The sequence below is a fragment of the Pongo abelii genome, chromosome 12, assembly GCF_028885655.2.
Source record: "Pongo abelii isolate AG06213 chromosome 12, NHGRI_mPonAbe1-v2.0_pri, whole genome shotgun sequence".
NCBI classification, from domain to species: Eukaryota; Metazoa; Chordata; class Mammalia; order Primates; family Hominidae; genus Pongo; species Pongo abelii.
Genome location: NC_071997.2, coordinates 62,948,765 through 62,968,832, shown reverse-complemented (window position 1 = coordinate 62,968,832; position 20,068 = coordinate 62,948,765). Strand labels below are relative to the sequence as shown.

At 41.0% G+C, this 20,068-nt stretch overlaps 1 protein-coding gene across 1 annotated transcript in view; it reads right to left on the bottom strand.

Moving 5' to 3' along the window:
• Positions 1-3,333: 3,333 nt before the first annotated feature.
• NFU1 (NFU1 iron-sulfur cluster scaffold) overlaps positions 3,334-20,068 on the bottom strand; it is a 41,900-nt gene continuing 25,165 nt past the window's right edge. The window contains exons 6-8 of the mRNA XM_024242801.3: positions 13,203-13,263; positions 7,553-7,727; positions 3,334-3,505 (exon numbers count right to left, since the gene is read on the bottom strand). Coding sequence (XP_024098569.1) covers positions 3,461-3,505; positions 7,553-7,727; positions 13,203-13,263 — 281 coding nt within the window. The 3' untranslated portion in view covers positions 3,334-3,460. The remainder of the gene's footprint in view (positions 3,506-7,552; positions 7,728-13,202; positions 13,264-20,068) is intronic.

The window sequence follows — 20,068 nt, the reverse complement described above, 5'->3', positions numbered from 1 at the left end:
TTGGGGGTTTCTTGTATTTTTTTTAATTTTTGTTTTGGCTAAACACAACTAATAGTGACTATTAGTCTTTCTTTGGGATTAGATAGGGAGAAATTCAGTATAAATATTCCAAAATAAAAACCATTACCTGATTAAACTTAATCTTTGAATAGTGGTTCAATTAATTTAAAAATACATGTTAATTTGTTGTTGTTGTTGTTTGACATGGAGTCTTGCTCTGTCACCGAGGCTGGAGTGCAGTTTCGTGATCTCGGCTCACCGCCACCTCTGCCTCCTGGGTTCCAGCGGTCCTCCTGCCTCTGCCTCCCGAGTATCTGGGATTACAGGCGCCCACCCCCATGCCCAGCTAATTTTTGTATTTTTTTAGTAGAGACAAGGTTTTACCATGTTGGCCAGACTGGTCTCGAACTCCTGACCTCAAGGTGATCCACCCGCCTCAGCCTCCCAAAGTGCTGGAATTACAGGCGTGAGCCACCACGGCCGGCCTGTTTTCATTTTAAGGTTGACATTTGGCAGTTTACCACAAATGAAAAATCGGTAAAAGTATTTACCAAGTCCTCCATCATTTACCAGTCTCTCAGAATGCAGTCAGCTTCGAGTTACAGAATACCTGATAACAGTAACTAAAACAAGAAAAACATTCATCTCACGTCATATAAACTCTGAAAGTGAGTAATTCTTAGTCTGGCCAAAAGGCCAACAATGCCTCAAGGATCCAGACCCCTTTTTTCTCTTTTTTTTTTTTTCTGAGACAGTCTTGCTGTCACCCATGGTGGAGTGCAGTGACGTGATCTCGGCTCACTGCAACCTCCACCTCCCAAGCTCAAGTGATTCTCAAGCCTCAGACTCCCTAGTAGCTGGGACTACTAGGTGGCATGTGCCACTGCACCAGGCTAATTTTTGTGTTTTTAAGTAGAGATGGGGTTCCACCATGGTGGCCACACTGGTCTCAAACTCTTGGCCTCAAGTGATCTACCCGCCTGGGCATCCCAAAGTGCTGGGATTATAGGTGTGAGCCACCGTGCAAGGCCAAGGACGATCCACACCCCTTCTTTGCCCTTTGCTTTTCTCAGTGGATCACCTTTTTAGTCATAATTACAAGTTGACTGTCATTGCTTTGAACATCACACTCTACAGTGTACCAAGCAGGAAGAAAAGGAATGGATGGAGGAAAAGAAAAGAGCCTTCTTTCCAGAGATTAACTCACATACACACTCTCTTAACCAGGAAAGACAATCTTTCCAGAATTCTCCAATGGACTTTCTCTTCCAGTTTACTGGCCAGAGCTAGGTCATATGGCTACCCACAGACTAATTATTGGAAAAGAAAAATGGAGTTAAAGTGACTGGTTTAATCATAACTTATCCCCTGGGACTGAGGTGAGACCTACTGAGAGTGCCTTCCTTAACAAGAAGTGAGGGTGTATGTTGGGTAGGCAACCAAGAGTTTCTGTGGCACTCTCTATACTACCACTGCCTACTTGTGCACCATTTTCACTTTATACTCAAGCCATACTTAGCTTCTTGAGGTTCCCAAATACACTTCATGCTTACAATTCTGATTATACTGCTCTTTATGCCTAGAATGTTCTTCCCACACCTTTCCTCCTTGTTCTTCATGGCTGTTGCTTTTGTAGAAAATCTTTCCAATACTTTGGCCTCTCAATTGAATAATTTCCTGTTTTTTGTTTGTTTGAGACAGACTCTCGCTCTGTCACCTAGGTTGGAGTGCAATGGCACGATCCCAGCTCACTGCAACCTCCACCTCCCAGGTTCAAGGGATTTTCGTGCCTCAGCCTCCTGAGTAGCTGGGATTACAGGCACATGCCACCTTGCCTGGCTGATTTTTGTATTTTTAGTAGAGACGGGGTTTCATCATTGGCCAGGCTGGTCTCGAATTCCTTACCTCAAGTGATCTGCCCGCCTCAGCCTCCCAAAGTGTTGGGATTACAGGCATGAGCCACTGTGCCAAGCCAATTTCCTCTCTTCTAATAAACTAATCCTCCACCCAATTCAGCTACTTATTTCATGGCCACATACAAGATCTGCCATTACTTGCATCTCATCCACAATGTCAATTTCCTGTAGCTTCAACTAAAAGGCAGGTTAAGTTGCCTTGCTTATGAAGCAATTCCCAGTGTCTAAATTACATGATATCTCAAGGAATGAATTCTCCAACCCTACTATTTGGTTCAGTGAACCAAAGGATAAAAGTAAAAATTTCAATTCCCAGCACTCACAACTGCTAGAGTTCTTCCTGTTTCCATCACTATCTTAATCTCCTTAATTTGAGGGACTAGAATTCCAGAGATGCAATGTATCATTACTATTTTTCCCATCTTTCCTTTCCCTGTATTTTCTGTTAACTGCAGTCTCTGAATTACTATAGAAAAATGAGAGAGAAGGCTAAATCACTCTTTTGGCTACCTGAAAAAGCAGTACCCCTAGAGTAGAAAGATAACAGTGCACATTTCTGGCATGGTACAGATTTTGGATCTCTGAGTCAGAAGCCAGTGGAAGGACCAAAGCAGCTTCTTCTCTTTTCTTCAGCAATTCTGATTGATAAGGTAAAGGCTGGGCATGCTGAGGCAGTTTTTCTAATTCGGCCATCTCCATCTTAAACAATAGAAACTGTGTCCAGATTCTGGAAGTTAGTTTTCAAGTTTTTCGCTTTTTTTTTTTTGAGATGGAGTCTCGCTCTGTCCCCCAGGCTGGAGTGCAGTGGCGCAATCTCAGCTCACTGCCACCTCCGCCTCCCGGGTTCAAGCAATTCTCCTGCCTCAGCCTCCTAAGTAGCTGGGATTACAGGCGCGTGCCTCCGCACCCGGCTAATTTTTGTATTTTTAGTGGAGACGGGGTTTCACCATGTTGTTCAGGCTGGTCTCTAACTCCTGACCTTGTGATCCACCCGCCTCGGCCTCCCAAAGTGCTGGGATTATAGGCGTTAGCCACCATACCAGGCCATTTTTGGGTTTTTTTTTGGTCTTAAGCAGTTCTTTGCCACTTAATTGGGGGCTAGTAGCCAGATACCATTTTTAAAACAGAATTGTTTAGCTGTTTCTTAAGCTAAAAACTTCAGTAAAAATAGGTTTAGATATTTCACAAAAAGCCATTTTAGAATATTCTAAAAAGCATTCTGTTTCTTCCTGTATGGAAAAAAGTAAATAAATTAGATGGGGGGAAACGTATTTTAAACTCCTTCACACATATGCAAAGAAGGAGCCATGGGAAATGAGGAACAAAAATAAAAATATCCTTGGATAAAATCCACGTGTACAGAAGATGATTCAAGAGGTTATAAATAACTCATATGAGGTAAAGCAAACATGCAATATTTATATATCATTCTCTGAAGAAAGAGCATATTTTATTAATCTTCAAGTTCCTCAGCATATTAATAAAAGCTTGATATATATTATCAACAAGTCTGACTGTTATGCCCAAAGAAAATCCAGATTATTTTAAGGTGAGTTTGCTTCTTTTTCATCTGATTCATCATCCATAACCTAAAATCAAAAAACAAAGACAATTTAAGAATTAAGAAAATGATTAGATTTTGCTATTTTCCTGATTTTAATATTACTTCTTTACCTGATAAACTCTATAATGAGGCATGACAAGCCAGTAAGGATAAATCTATCAACAGCCCCAAAGAACAAGGTTTGAATCATAACCTGGTATCCTAAAAACATAAAAGCAACCCCGTCTCTACTGAAAATACACAAAAAATTAGCCAGGTGGGCGCCTGTAGTCCCAGCTACTCGGGAGGCTGAGGCAGGAGGATGGCGTGAACCTGGGAAGCAGAGCTTGCAGTGAGCCAAGATCGCGCCACTGCACTCCAGCCTGGGCAACACAGCAAGACTCTGTCTCAAAAAAAATAAAATAAAATAAAAGCAAATTAAATATTTGGAAATTAATTAAAGCCTTGATCACTTCTCCTTGTCTCAAAGAGGCTACCCATAGCAGAGTCTCAGCTGGGCAGAAAAGACTATAAATAATTAACTGGGGCCAGGCGCGGTGGCTCACGCCTGTAATCCCAGCACTTTGGGAGGCCGAGGCAGGCAGATCACGAAGTCAGGAGATCAAGACCATCCTAGCTAACACAGTGAAACCCCATCTCTACTAAAATTACAAAAAATTAGCCGGGCGTGGTGGTGGGCGTCTGTAGTCCCAGCTACTCAGGAGGCTGAGGCAGGAGAATGGCGTGAACCGGGGAGGTGGAGGTTGCAGTGAGCCAAGTGCCACTGCACTCCAGCCTGGTGACAGAGCAAGACTCCGTTTCAAAAAAAAAAAAAAAAAATTAACTGGTATTCTCTAGCCATAAGACTAATATAAATGACTTTTTCTTTTCTTCAAAACCATCTTATTTCCTTAAATATATTCTGTGAAGCTATACCCAATTGTTATTATAAAAACATTTATTTTTATCAAAATGAATCCCCAAGGAAAGTAAAAAACAAAACAAAACCACCATATTAGGAACTAATTATTTTAGTCTTACTGAGATAAAAGATCATTTTAAGCCTCAGGAAAATGTTACAACAGCTATTATCTTTCCAAGAGTTAATGTATTACTAAGATAACAGACTAACTCCATTGGAGAAGGAAAAAGTTACATAAACCTAAGAATGTTTTTTTCTCCTCACCACACCTACTACAATTAGATGCCAATTCAAGTTTCTAATCTGAAGGCCAATTCATCACCCCACCCTGGACAAATGAATAAAAATGTTCCTCAGTCAATCCACCAAAGTATCAACTAACGTAATTTTTTAAGGCATATAGATGATAATGGAACAAAATAAGGTTTTTAAAAAAAAAACTACGCCAGGCACAGCGGCTCGCGCCTGTAATCCCAGCACTTTGGGAGGCTGAGGTGGGTGGATCATCTGAGGTCAAGAGTTCAAGACCAGCCTGGTCAACATGGCGAAACCCCCATCTCTACTAAAAATATAAAAATTAGCCAGGCGTGGTGGTGCGTGCCTGTAATCCCAGCTACCTGGGAAGCTAAGGCAGGAGAATCATTTAAACTCAGGAAGTAGAGGCTGCAGTGAGCCAAGATCGTGCCATTGTACTCCAGCCTGGGCAACAAGAGTGAAACTACGTCTCAAAAAAAAAAAAAAAAAAAAAATCTAGATTCTGGCTCTGATCTGAGACAATCAATAGAAAAAGAATTCTTTCATAGGATATCTTTTCGGTTGAGTAAAAATTGGTATTTATTTCCAAGAAATTAATATTTTACATCCAATTTCAACAATACCCAATCCAAAAAATTTTGTCAACCAACTCATATTTTAGGCAGAATTATTCCTTAATTTGGAATAATATTCCCAAATACTTAATACAAAGCATGTATAGGACATTTGTAAGGCACACAGCTAGTTGTTGCAGAGGAACACAAAGACTTGGATATGATTTCAAGTCTCTTAGGGAGCTTCCACATAAACATAAAGCTAAAACAGATACAGAAAGCTACATAAACATAAAGCCAAAACAGAAGCTTTGGACCTGTCAAAGAAGAACTTAATTCCAAGTGGGGGACAGATAAAAACTTCAAAGAGGAGATGTCATGTACTGGACCAAAACGATGGTGTGGAGGCTAAAGCAACTCCATCTTGGATGCTAATCTGCCACATCGACTAACCTCAGTTCTAGGAATGCCTCTAAGATTTCTACTTAATTCTGCCTTTAGGTCAAAATAACCTTGATGTTATCCTAAACAAACACATACTTAGCATAAATCTTGCCCTTAAGCAAATTATAGGCTATTAGGCAAATAGCATTCTTGCCTTTCCAGAGGGGCTGACTTCAATTGTCCTACACATATCTTCTGAAGCACATATACCCATTCCTCCTGGTATATAAGCCCTGAGTCTAGGGGGTAACAATGCGGGAATCCATCATCTTGCAGCTGCCCGATAAATGGCTTCTGTTCCTCAGTCCCTATTAAATGTTTCTTTCTGACCAACTGGATTTGCCAGCCTCTGTCTTCAGCCTCTCAGCTCTCTAAGACTTTGGGGATAGGTCTATATAGACCTGCTCACTGTGGAACAGATCAATTTTAATACTACCCAAGGATGAGTGATTCCCAATGGAGCCCTTAAGGGCACAGATTTACCTGAGGTGGTCAGGCGCGGTGGCTCATGCCCGTAATCCTAGCACTCTGGGAGGCCGAGGCAGGCAAATTACCTGAGCTCAGGAGTTTGAAACCAGCCTGGGCAACATGATGAAACCCCGTCTCTACTAAAATACAAAATACAAAAAATGGTGGCATGTGCCTGTAATCCCAGCTACTCATGAGGCTGAGGGATGGGAACTGCTTCAATCTGGGAGGTGGAGGTTGCAGTGAGCCGAGATATCGTGTCACTGCACTCCAGCCTGGGCAACAGAACAAGATTCTGTCTCAAAAAAAAAAGAATGAATTACCTGAAATTCTGTGGGTTGGAAATTTCTAATTTCCACACATCCCTTCACTCCTTGATAATCTCTCTCCATAAGGCCATGCTTTTTGGTTGAGAATCACTGCAGTGAGAGTCATTATTACTGATGACAAGGTACTGTGTTATACTCCTTAGGTATGTTGGCAAAAAAAAAAAAATGTTGATATTGTGCTACACATAAAGCTCTAGAATTCTACTCAATATAACGACAAACTATGATTTCTTAATGGGCTTCTTGCTTGCATATTTAAGAATACCTAGATTAGGCCAGTTGTGTTAATCCTTAATCCCAGCATTCTGGGAGGATCACCTGAGGCCAGGAATTCAAGACCAGTATGGGCAACATAGCAAGACCCCGTCTCTACAAAAAAAAAAAAAATTGGTAAATATGATGTAGTAGAGTTCTTCCACTAAAGATTTCTAAATCTCATCTATAAAACACTGCGTTACATTTTAAACCTTTTTCATAACTTTTGTGCAATCAGGGCAGCAATATGCCCTCTGAGTCTCTATAGCCTTGTGTGCAAAATGGGAATGACTTAATGCACTGTGTTATTAGAAGATGAAATGAGCAAAAATGCCTGGTACATAGTCGGTTCTCATAACACTAAAGTTACTTCATTTTTTTTTTTTTTTTTTTGACGGAGTTTCACTCTTGTTGCCCAGGCTGGAGTGCCATGGCGCGATCTCGGCTCACCGCAACCTCTGCCTCCCAGGTTCAAGCACTTCTCCTGCCTCAGCCTCCCGAGTAGCTGTGATTACAGGCATCTGCCACCACGCCCAGCTAATTTTGTATTTTTTAGTATAGACGGGGTTTTCTCCATGTTGGTCAGGCTGGTCTGGAACTCCCAACTTCAGATGATCCGCCCACCTCAGCCTCCCAAATTGCTGGGATTACAGGTGTGAGCCACTGCGCCTGGCCCAAAGTTACTTCTAAAATAAGAGACTTCAAGTCTGATAAAAATTGCAACACAAAAATCTAGCCCTTGAAGAAAAAGCTAGGTCATGAACTTCTTTTCAAATACTTGCCTTAACATCTATTTCCAGCCTTTGTATCTACAAAGAAAAAGAAAAAACGAAAAAAATCTAGACTGTCATATAATATTGGCATACCTGTTCTACGCCTTCTACCTCCGGAATATAAAACTGCAGCATGTTCTGAATTCCATTTTTCAGAGTAATGATTGAACTAGGGCAGCTGGTACAAGAACCCTGGAGTTTCAGCTGTACGATGCCATCTTCAAAGCCTTTGTAGATTACATCCCCTCCATCTTCCTGCACAGTTGGCCTGTGAGGTCAAAGAATATTTATGACATATTCTTTAAAATACAAGTTTTCATTGAAAAAATTTAATACAGCTCAGAGCTTACATTTTATATTAGTAAAATTCACAAAGTTAGAGCTACTTTTATAATACAGAATAATAACTGTGGCTAAGTTCTATTTATAATTAAAATTTTTTTTTTTTACTCTCAGGTAAAATACCAAAATTCACTCACACAAATATTTCCTCCACTTACCACATTTGATCTTGCTTACTAATATCTTTTTAAGGCTGGGCATGGTGGCTCACACCTATAATCCCAGCAATTTGAGAGGCCAAGGTAGGAGGACTGCTTGAGCCCAGGAGTTGGAAGCTGCAGTAAGCTATTATCACACCACTGCACTCCAGCCTGGGTGACACAGAGAGACCCTGTCTCTAAAGAAATTTTTTTTTTAAATAAAACAATATTTTAAAGCACTTAAGATTTCAAATTTCCTAATAATTATTGTGATTACCTAAAATATACTCAGTCACTTCTTTTGAGTGAAGGAAAAGGGAGACTGTCACATGCTGGCTTCATTTTCAGGTAAACTTTTCATTGGAATACAACATTAATACAGAAAAATGCTTAAATCATGTATGTACAGTTCACTAAGTTTTCACAAAGTGAACACACATTTATAACCACCCAAACCAAGAAACACCACCAAACCTTCAGAAGTCCCCTTTGGGCTCCTTCCAATCACTCCCCACAACCAAAATGCAGCCATTATTCTAATTCATATCACCACTGATGAGTTTTGCCAGTCTCTGAACTTTGTAATTTACAAATACAAATTCTATTTATAAATCACATAGAATTACTCTTTTGTATCTGGCTTCCTATGCTCTTTGTGAGATTCATCTATGTTGCTGAGTATAGTACTAGGTCATTTACTCTCACTGCTGCATAGTATTCCATTAAGCAAATATACCAGAATTTATTTATCCATTCCACTGTTGACAGACATTGAGGTTAATACTAGGTTTTGGCTTTTACAAATAGTGCAGTTATAAAGATTCTTAGAAATGTCTTTTGGTATGCATATATATTACTACTGGGAATATACCTGAAAGTGAAATTGCTGAATAAAGAGTATGAATATGTTGAGATTTAATAAACACTGCCATATAGTTTTCCAGTTATATAAACTTACATTCCCACCAGCAGTGTATGAGAGTTTCTGTTGCTCCACATCCTCACCAACAATTGGTGTTGTCAGTCTTAACAGTTTTAACTATTCTACTGGATTTGTATTAATATTTAATTGTGGTTTGAATATTCATAATAACTAATGAGATTAAGCATTTTTTCTTGTTTAGTGGCTACTTGATTATTTTTTTCCTTTTTTTTTTTTTTTTTGGAGACAAGAGTCTCACTCTGTTGCCCAGGCTGGAGTGCAATGGCACAATCTCAGCTCACTGCAACCTCTGCCTTCCGGGTACAGGTGATTCTCCTGCCGCAGCTTCCCAGATAGCTGGGATTACAGGCATGCACAAATACCCCCAGCTAATTTTTTGTATTTTTAGTAGAGACAGGGTTTCACCATGTTGGCCAGGCTGATGTTGAACTCCTGACCTCAGGTGATCCGCTCACCTCAGCCTCCCAAAGTGCTGGGATTATGGGTGTGAGCCACTGCACCCAGCCACTATTTGATTATCTTTTGCGAAGTACCTGCTCCAGTCTCTGATTGTCTTTTTCTTACTAATTTGTACAAGTTATTTATATATTCTGTTATATAAACACTGTAAATATCTTCTAATCTGTACATTGCCTTTTGACTGTAAATGGCACTTTTCAACAGTCTCGCTTTGTCACATAGGCTGGAATACAGTGGCATGATCACAGCTCACTCACTGCTACCTAAAACTCCTAGGGTCAAGGGAGCCTCCCCTGCCTCAGCCTCTTAAGTAGTTGGAATTACAGGCACAAGCCACTGTGCCCAGCCAATGGCATCTTCTGATGAAGAGAGAGTCACAATTTTACTGTAGTCCAATTTATATGTATTTTCCTTGATTTTTATCTGATATATATATATATTTTTTGAGACGGAGTTTCACTCTTGTTGCCCAGGCTGGAGTGCAATGGCACGATCTCGGCTCACTGCAATCTCCGCCTCCTGGGTTCAAGGGATTCTCCTGCCTCAGCCTCCCGAGTAGCTGGGATTACAGGCGCCCGCCACCATGCCCGGCTAATTTTTTATTTTTTTAGTAGACACAAGGTTTCTCCATGTTGGTGAGGGTGGTCTCGAACCCCCAACCTCAGGTGATCCACTCGCCTCGGCCTCTCAAAGTGCTGGGATTACAGGTGTAAGCCACCGTGCCCAGTCTTCATCTGATTTCTTGTGTCCCGTTGGGAAAAAAAAAAAATTGCCTACCTGAAGGTCATACAAATATTCTATTTCTTTCCTTTTCTCTTCTCTTTTCTTTTCCCCTCCCTCCCTCCCTCCTTCCTTCTCTTCCTTCCTCCCTCCCTCCCTCCCTCTCTCTTTCTCTTTCTCTCTCTCTTTCATTGTAGAGATGGGGTCTCACTATGTTGCCCAGGCTGGTCTCAAACTCCTGGGCTCAAGCAATGTGCCACCTCGGCCTCCCAAAATGCTAGGATTACATGCATGAGCCACCATGCTTGGCCCCTATATCTCTTCTAAGTGCTCTATACTTGATTTTGTTTGTTTTTTCACATCCAATTTGACAACCTTATTTTTGTTCATCAAACTACCATCATTTAAATGCCAATACTTTTGTGTTTATATTACCATTTACTGTTTCCTATTTTGCATTATTTTGGATTGATGAAGTATTTTTTATTCTATTTCTCCCCTCCATAGGTTTGATTCCTTTTTTTTTCTTTTTTTGGGTGAGACAGGGTCTTGTTCTGTCTCCTTGACCAGAGTGCAATGGTGTGATCACAGCCCACTGCAGCCTCAACCTCCCAAGCTCAAGCAATCTTCCTGCCTCACGAACAGCTGAGACTACAGGTGCACACCACCACACCCAGCTAATTTTTTAATTTTTTGTAGAGACAAGGTCTCACTATGTTGCCAGGGTGGTTTCTTAACTTCTGAGCTCAAGCAATCCTCCTACCTCAGCCTCCCAAAGTGCTGGAATTATAGGGGTGAGCACCATGCCCATCATCTCATGCTTCTTTCCTGTATCTTCTATTCTCTTCTCTCCCTGTGCTTCAGGCTGAACATTTTCTACTGACTTAAATTCCAGTATACTAATCTCTTCAACTATGTCCAATCTAATGTTAACCTAATCTAATGAGTTCTTAAGTTCAGTTATTATAATTTTAGTTCCAGGGTTACTTTTTTTTTTTGAGATAGAGTCTCACTCTCTCGCCCAGGCTGGAGTGCAGTGGTGCAATCTTGGCTCACTGCAAGCTCCGCCTCCCAGGTTCATGCCATTCTCCTGCCTCAGCCTCTGGAGTAGCTGGGACTACAGGGCCCCGCCACCACGCCCGGCTAATTTTTTGTATTTTTAATAGAGACAGGGTTTCACCGTGTTAGCCAGGATGGTCTCAATCTCCTGACCTCGTGATCCACCCGCCTGGGCCTCCCAAAGTGCTGGGATTACAGGCGTGAGGCACTGCACCCGGCCTCCAATTAATTATTCTTAATTCACAAAAATTATAGATATTTCCATGTACAACATGATGTTTTGAAGTATGTAGGCCGGGCGCAGTGACCCACGCCTGTAATCCTGGCACTTTGGGAGGCCGAGGAGGGTAGATCACCTGAAGTCAGGAGGTCATGACCATCCTGGCCAACATGGTGAAACCCTGTCTCTACTAAAACTACAAAAATTAGCTGGGTGTGGTGGTACATGCCTGTAATCCCAGCTACTCAGGAGGCTGAGGCAGAAGAATCGCTTGAACCTGGGAGGCAGAGGTTGCAGTGAGCCGAGATCGCACAGCACTCCAGCCTGGGTGACAGAGCAAGACTCTGTCTCAAAAAAAAAATCTGTATACACCATGGAATGGCTAAATCAAGCTAATTAACATGCACATTACCTCGCATACTTATTTTTTGTGTCAAGAACACTTAATAACTACTATCTTAGCAAATTTTTTTTTTTTTGAGAAAGAGTTTTGCTCGTCGCCCAGGCTGGAGTGCAGTGGTGTAATCTTGACTGACTGCAACCTCCGCCTCCTGGGTTCAAGCGATTCTCCTACCTCAGTCTCCCTAGTAGCTGAGATTACAGACGCCCACCACCACGCCTGGCTAATTTTTGTATTTTTAGTAGAGATGGGATTCCAACATGTTGGCCAGGCTGGTCTTGAACTCCTGATCTTAGGTGATCCACCTACCTTGGCCTCCCAAAGGGCTGGGATTACAAGCGTGAGCCACCACGTCCAGCCACAATTTTCAAGAATACAATACATTGTTACTAACTATAGGCTTACTTGGCTGGGTGCAGTGGCTCACGTCTGTAATCCTAGCACTTTGGGAGGTTGAGGTGGGCGGATCATGAGGTCAGGAGTTCAAGACCAGCCTGGCCAACATGGTGAAACCCTGTCTCTTCCAAAAATACAAAAATTAGCTGGGCGTGGTGGTCCGTGCCTGTAATCCCAACTACTCAGGAGGCTGAATCTGGAGAACCACTTGAACCCGGGAGGCGAGGCTGTAGTGAGCTGAGATTGTATGCCAGCCTGGGCGACAGAGCAAGACTCCATCTTAAAAAAAAAAACAAAAAACTATAGGCTTACTTTTCTTAACTTCCCTGCTCTCTAGGATCTTGGTCCTTGAAATCAAGATTTCATTGGTAACCCAGAATTTTAATTTTTGTCTTCCATCTAAACAAATTTTCTGAAAGCCCAAAGGTTTCTCTGATTCTTAGCAGCTGCCCTCTGCCCAGCTGCTTCTACCCTAGCTATGTAGCAAGGAACAGCAAATGCCTGAAGGGAAAACTCAGTGAGCTTCCCTTCTCTCCGGGATCTTAGCACCTCAAATTTTGCTTGCTCTGGCAGCTATCTAATGCTTTCAAACGAATTCTTTTTATTGTACTTTATTCAGCTTTTCTGGGAGTTCTCAGCATGACTATTGGTCTGCTACAAGCAAAAGTAGAAGCCTGCTGTTCTCCATTCACTTAAATTTATTCTGTATGGGCAATATACTGAAAACAGGTACTCATTCTCTCTTCACAACCTTCCCAAACATTAAGTCTTTTTTTTCTTTTTAAGAAATTTGGTATTATAACAATATCGAATCTAAATTGAGACTGTGAAGAATACATTTCTTCATTGAATATGTTTAAATAAATTGGATGTTTTAAAATTTTGAGTAAATGTAGAGAAGATACAGGCTTTAAATTCATTTGTCATGGTTACCTGTTGTGGTTTACATTAACTTGCACTTATTTTGAAAATCTACTATAATCTCACGGCCAACTAAAACTATATTGCTATAATGAAAAATGCCTCCAAAGCACTTGAATTTGGGTAGAGAGAGGAGCACGTACCGTATTCTAGTATCTAACAATTCCTTAATCATTGCCACAACTTCATCATCTTCTTCAGATCCTAGAAATAATTACATATAAAAACATCAAGAGTAGAAATTTTATAGCCATGCAAGTACAAGTATTAAAACAATGATTTTAACTACATGGTTCATTAAAAACATAAAACTATAGATAGAACATGTAACTTGGTATGGAGATATATTTTGGGAAATTGATGAGGGAATCATTCGATTCTCTGAAGAAAAATTAGGGAATACCAATCAACTCAACATTTGATGATAAAGATGAGTACACTAAAACATCTTGATATACTAATGATGTTAGGGCTTGAAATTTTAAGCCAGCAAATATGCAGACATTTTCTGTTCTCAAGGATTGAAATTATCAGAGAAAAGAAACAGAATTTTGATGGAAACTTTGAGACAAAAAGGCACACCTACTTTGTAAGTTAAGTTACATCCTCAGTTTCTCAATTTACTGGTTTTCAAAATGCCAACCATACTAAATATATAGATGTAAGCCTTCTGGAAATTTCTGAAATGTTCTTTTTTTTTTCTTCTTGAGACAGCATTTCACTCTGTTGCCCAGTGCGGAGTGCAGTGGTGTCATCACAGCTCACTGCAGCCTACATCTCCTGGGCTCAAGCAGTCCTCCTGCCTCAGTCTCCCAAGTAGTTTGGGACCACAGGTGTGAGCCACCACACCCAGGCAATTTTTTTATTTTCTGTAGAGATGGGGTCTTGCCATGTTGCTGATATGGTTTGGCTGTGTCCCCAGCCAAATCTCATCTTGAACTGTAGTTCCCATAATCCCTACATGTTGTGGGAGGGAGCTGGTGGGAGGTAATTGAATCATGGGGGTGGTTACCCTCATGCTGTTCTCGTGATAGTGAGTGAGTTCTCACGAGATCTGATCGTTTTATAAGGAACTTTTCTCCCTTTTGCTTGGCACTTCTTCTTCTTGCCGTCATGTGAAGACTCATGTGTTTGCTTCCCCTTCCACCATAATTGTAACTTTCCTAAGGCCTCCCCAGCTATGCTGAACTGTGAGTCAATTAAACCTCTTTCCTTTATAAATTACCCAGTCTCAGGTACGTCTTTATCAGCAGCGTGAGAACAGACTAATCCAGTTGCCCAAGATGATCTTCAACTCCTGGGCTCAAGTGATCCTCCTGCCTCAGCCCCGCAAAGTACTGAGATTACATGCATGAGCCATGCCTGGCCTCTGAAATGTTCTACAAATCTTCTGAGCACAAAGTTAGCCTTTGAGAAAACCAAAAATGTAGCGATTTCATATTACATTATAACAAAAACTAGATTCTGGCAACCCCTAAAATTAAATTATATTAACATTGAGTTTTTTAAGAAAAGAAATAAAACATGGCTCATGCCTGTAATCCCAGCACTTTGGGAGGCTGAGGTAGGCACATCACTTGAGGTCAGGAGTTCCAGACCAGCCTGGCCAATATGGCAAAACCCTGTCTTTACTAAAAATACAAAAATTGGCCAGGTATGTTGGTAGGTGCCTGTAATCCCAGCTACTCGGGAGGCTGACACGAGAATCACTTGAACCCAGATGGCAGAGGTTGCAGTGAGCTAAGATCGCACCACTGTATTCCAGCCTGGCTGACAGAGCAAGACTCTATCTCAAAAAAAAAAAAAAGAAAGAAAAGAAAAGAAAAGTAAAAGAAAAAAAGGAAAAAACACACAAAAGGGCCGGGTGCGGTGGTTCCCGCCTATAATCCCAGCACTTTGGGAGGCTGAGGCAGTCAGATCACCCGAGGTCAGGAGTTCGAGACTAGCCTGGCCAACATGGTAAAACCCTGTCTCTACTAAAAATACAAAAATTAGCTGGATGTGGTGGCACATGCCTGTTATCTCAGCTACTTGGGAGGCTGAGGCAGGAGAATTGCTTGAACCCAGGAGGTGGAGGTTGCAGTGAGCCGAGATCACACCACTGCACTCCAGCCTGGGCAACAGAGTGAGACTCCACCTCAAAAAAAAAAAAAATAGATAAATAAAAATAAATTTGCTGGGGGAAAAAAAGCACAAAAGCCAAAACTATCTTAGATCAATAAACCTAAATTCCACTTCCCCACCATCCCTTCCATAGACAATCACTAACATGAGTTTAGTTTATATCTTCCCAGCACGTGTTTACATTTACATGTATAAATTAACACAAATGAGATCATACTATACGTACTATTCTATATCCTGCTCTTTTCTGTGTAATATATCTTGAAGGTCTTTCCCCATTGGCATATACAAATATGCCTCAATATTTAAAACTGGTACACAGTAACTTTTATATAGATTTGTCTTTGGCCAGTTTCTTCATTATTTCAGTTGTTTATACAGTTTGCTGCTATTTCTAACAATCCTGCAACACACTTGCTTATATAAATGTATATCAAAAGGCTGGGCTCAGTAGCTCACATCTGTAATCCCAGCACTTTGGGAGGCCAACGTGGGTGGATCACTCGAGGTCAGGAGTTTTAGACCAGCCTGGCCAACATGCTGAAATCCCGCCTCTACTAAAAATACAAAAAGTAGCCAGGAGTGGTGGTGGGTGCCTGTAATCCCAGCTACTCCAGAGGCTGAGGCAGGAGAATCACTTGAACCTGGGAGGCAGAGGTTGCAGTGAGCTGAGATCACGCCACTGCACTCCAGCCTGGGTGACAGAGTGAAACTCCATCTCAAAAAAAAAAAAAAAAATTTTTATATATATATACATACATCAATGTACTTTTGCAATTATATTTATGAGATAAATTCCTACTGGTGGGATATTTGGGTAAACAGGCTTGTGCTTTTTTTTTTTTTGACAGAGTTTCACTCTTTTACCTCAGCTCACTGCAACCTCCGTCTCTTGGATTCAAGCAATTCTCCTGCCTCAGCCTCCTAAGTAGTTGGGATTACAGGTGCCTGCCACCACACCTGGCTAATTTTTTGTATTTTTAGTAGAGACGGGGTTACACCATGTTGGCCAGGCTGTTCTTCAACTCCTGACCTCAGGTGATCCACCTGCCTCGGCCTCCCAAAGTGCTGGGATTACAGGCGTGAGCCACGGCACCCAACCTAGCTTGTGCATTTTTAATGTTAGTAGATACAAATTACTCTAAAAAAGTTATAAGGTTTACATATGGATCCATAAAGAACACATGTAACTGTTTCATGTAGTACTAAAAATTTTCATAAATGGTACATGTATAAATGTACATACATTTGAATTTTCCTTTTTCACTTAATATTTTCTTTTTTATGTTTCTATGTTGGTATCTCCCAATCTAGTTCATTTCTTTTAACTGCTGGTATAGTTAAAAAATATTTCAGTGAACATGTTTCTACATGTTGCCTTGTGCATATCTCTAAGACTCTTAAGATATATACCTAAAAATATACCTGTATCACCTAAAGATAATTATACAAATGTTTCTTCATGTCATAGTGTATTTAGTGTTGCTATAAAGGAATACCTGAGACTGTGTAATTTACAAAGAAAAAAATGTTTATTTGGTTGATTCTGATGTCTAGAAAAGTTGAAGACTTGGCATCTGGTGAGGACCTCAAGCTGCTTCCCCTCATGGAAGAAGAAGGGGAGCTGGCCCATGCAGGGATCACATGGTGAGACAGGAAGGAGATGTTGTTACTGGGACTCTTCTTAGCACTCAGCTCTGAAAAGAACTAATAGAGTAAGAACTCACTCGCCTCCCTTCATACCCCCGGCTCTTCCAGAGGGCATTCATCTACTATTGAGGGATCCATCCCCATGACCCACTCACCTCCCATTAGACTCCACCTCCAACACTGGGGATCAAATTTCAGCATGAGATTTGGAGGGGACAAACATCCAAACTACAGCAGTGTATATATGTGTGTATGCACATATAAACGTTCGGTTTTTGTAGTCAATGCTTATTAACATTGATGAACTACTAGAACTAATGAGTGCTAACCTTGACGGATATAAGATCAATATACAAAAATCAACAGTATTCCTATACCCAACACCCCAAATTAGAAAACATTATTTTAAAACAGATACAGGGCCGAGTGAGGTGGTTCACGCCCATAATCCCACCACTTTGACAGGCCAAGGCGGGCGGATCACCTGAGGTCAGGAGTTCAAGAGCAGCCTGGCCAACATGGTGAAACCCCATCTCTACTAAAAATACAAAAATCAGTTGGGCATGGTGGTTGGCGCCTGTAATCCCAGCTGCTCATGTGGCTGAGGCAAGAGAATCACTTGAACCTGGGAGGCAGAGGTTGCAGTGAGCCGAGATCGCACCATCGCTCTCCAGCCTGGGCAACAAAGCAAGACCCCGTCTCAAAAAAAAACCCAAAAAACAGATACAGGCAGCACAGTGTAGTAGTTAAGAGCATGAACGCTGGAGCCAGATTGCCCAAACTTCTTATCTATCTCTGCCACTTACTACCTGTGTGACCTTGAGCAAATTACTCAACCATTCAGTGCCTCAGTTTTCTCATGTGTGAAATGTGGTAACAGTTCCTATCTAATAAGGTTATTTTAAGAATTAAGTGAGTTTATACTTATAAAGTGCTTAGAATTGTGCCTGAAATACAGTAATCAGTATATCTAAGTGCTTACTAAACAAAATAAGAATGCTTTATGATAACAAAACCTGTATGGTACCTAGAACTAACATGAGCTCATACCAAGAAAAGAACATAAGAGAAGTCTCACATAAATGGGAAAATTTGGGGATGAAAAAATATCAACGTTGAAGAAATGTTAATTATCCCAAATTTAATCTATAAATTTAATGCAACTTTAACCAAACTCTTGACATGGTTTTTCAGAGACTTTACAAGATGATCATTAAATTTACAAGGAAGAATAAAGTGACCAGACCACCAGAAAGTTTTTTTTAATTGAGGAACTTTTTCTTCCAGATATTATCATATACTATACTAATTGTTACAGAGATATTGTAATTAAACCTCCATATGTTATTAAAACAGGAAGGGGGGCAAAAACACTACAGGGACAAAAACATCTTAGAAAAAGACCCATGTATAATATTATAAATTCATGAGGAAAGACTGGGATAATTGATTACCTATGTTGAAAAAGATAAAATTATTATACTTTAAACTATATAGAAAAACAAATCCCACAGTGATTAAATATTTAAGTGTAAAAAATAAAACTTTAAAAAACAAAAACACATATACATATACACAGATATGACAGTATCTTTGTGATATTGGAGAAAGGAAAAACTTCATCAACAACAAATACAACAGTATCAGCAAATACTTATGGAGCTTCACGTAGAGTCACTCTTCCAAGTGCTTTACACTAAATAACTTACTAAAACAAGGTACAAAAGGCATAAACCACAAAGGAAAAAGATGAACTAATGTAACCACATTAAAATGAAAATTTTCTGTAAGACAAAAGACATCATAAACAAAATGAAAAGTTAAGTCACAGTTAGGGAGATATCATTTGCTAAGAAAATACCTAACAAAGAATTAATATTCAGAATATTTATATATATACAGAGAGAATGAGACTTTTTTTTTTTTTTTAAGAGATGTGGTCTAGTTCTATCACCCAAGATGGAGTGCAGTGGTGTGAACATGGCTCACTGCAGCCTCAGCCTCCTGGGCTCAAGCGATCCTCCCACCTCAGCTTGTCAAGTAGGTGGGACTAAATGCACGCATCACCATACCCAGCCAATTTTTGTATTTTTTTGTAAACACAGGGTTTTGCCATATTGCCCAGGCTAGTCTCAAGTTCCTGAGCTCACACAATCTGCCGCCTTCACCTCCCCAAGTGCTGGGATCACAGGTGTGGGGCATGGTGTCCAGCCCAGAATATTTTTTAAAAACCTGCTTAAATAAATATAAAAAAGACATATGGGCCAGGTGGCGGTGGTTCATGCTTATAATCTCAGTACTCTGAGATGCTGAGACAGGAAGATCACTTGAACACCAGCCTGGGCAACCTAACAAGATCTCATCTCCACAAAAAAAAATTTTTTTGAGGGGGGGACGGAGTCTCGCTCTGTCACCAGGCTGGAGTGCAGTGGCATGATCTCAGCTCACTGCAACCTCTGCCTCCCAAGTTCAAGCAATTCTCCTGCCTCAGCCTCCCAAGTAGCTGGGACTACAGGCACGTGCCACCATGGCCAGCTGATTTTTGTATTTTTAGCAGAGATGGGGTTTTACCATGTTGGCTAGGATGGTCTCTCGATCTCTTAACCTCATGATCTGCCCACCTCGGCCTCCCAAAATGCTGGGATTACAGGTGTGAGCCACTGTGCAAGGCCTCTACAAAAAAAAATTTTTTTTTTAATTTTTATTTATTTTTTTTTTGAGATGGAGTCTCACCCTGTCTCCTAGGCTAGAGTACAGTGGCACGGTCTCAGCTCACTGCAACCTCTGCCTCCCGGATTCAAGCGATTCTTCTGCCCCAGCCTCCCAAGTAGCTGGGATTACAGGCACGCGCCACCACGCCCAGCTAATTTTGGTATTTTTAGTAGAGATGGGATTTCACCATGTTGGTCAGGCTGGTCTCGAACTCCTGACCTCGTGATCCGCCCACCTCAGCCTCCCAAATTGCTGGGATCACAGGCGTGAGCCACCACGCCCAGCCAAAAAAATTTTAAAAATAAAAACATTAACCAGGCATGGTGGCAGGAGCCTATAATCCCAGCTACTTGGGAGACAGAGGCAGGAGGATTGCTTAAGCCTGGGAAGCTGAGGATGTAGTGAGCCATGATCATGCCACTGCACTCCAGCTTGGGTGACAGAGCAGGTCACTGTCTCAAAAAAAAAAAAAAGACACATGACTCAATTTGTTTTTAAGTAGAAAAGATATAAATAGAAAATT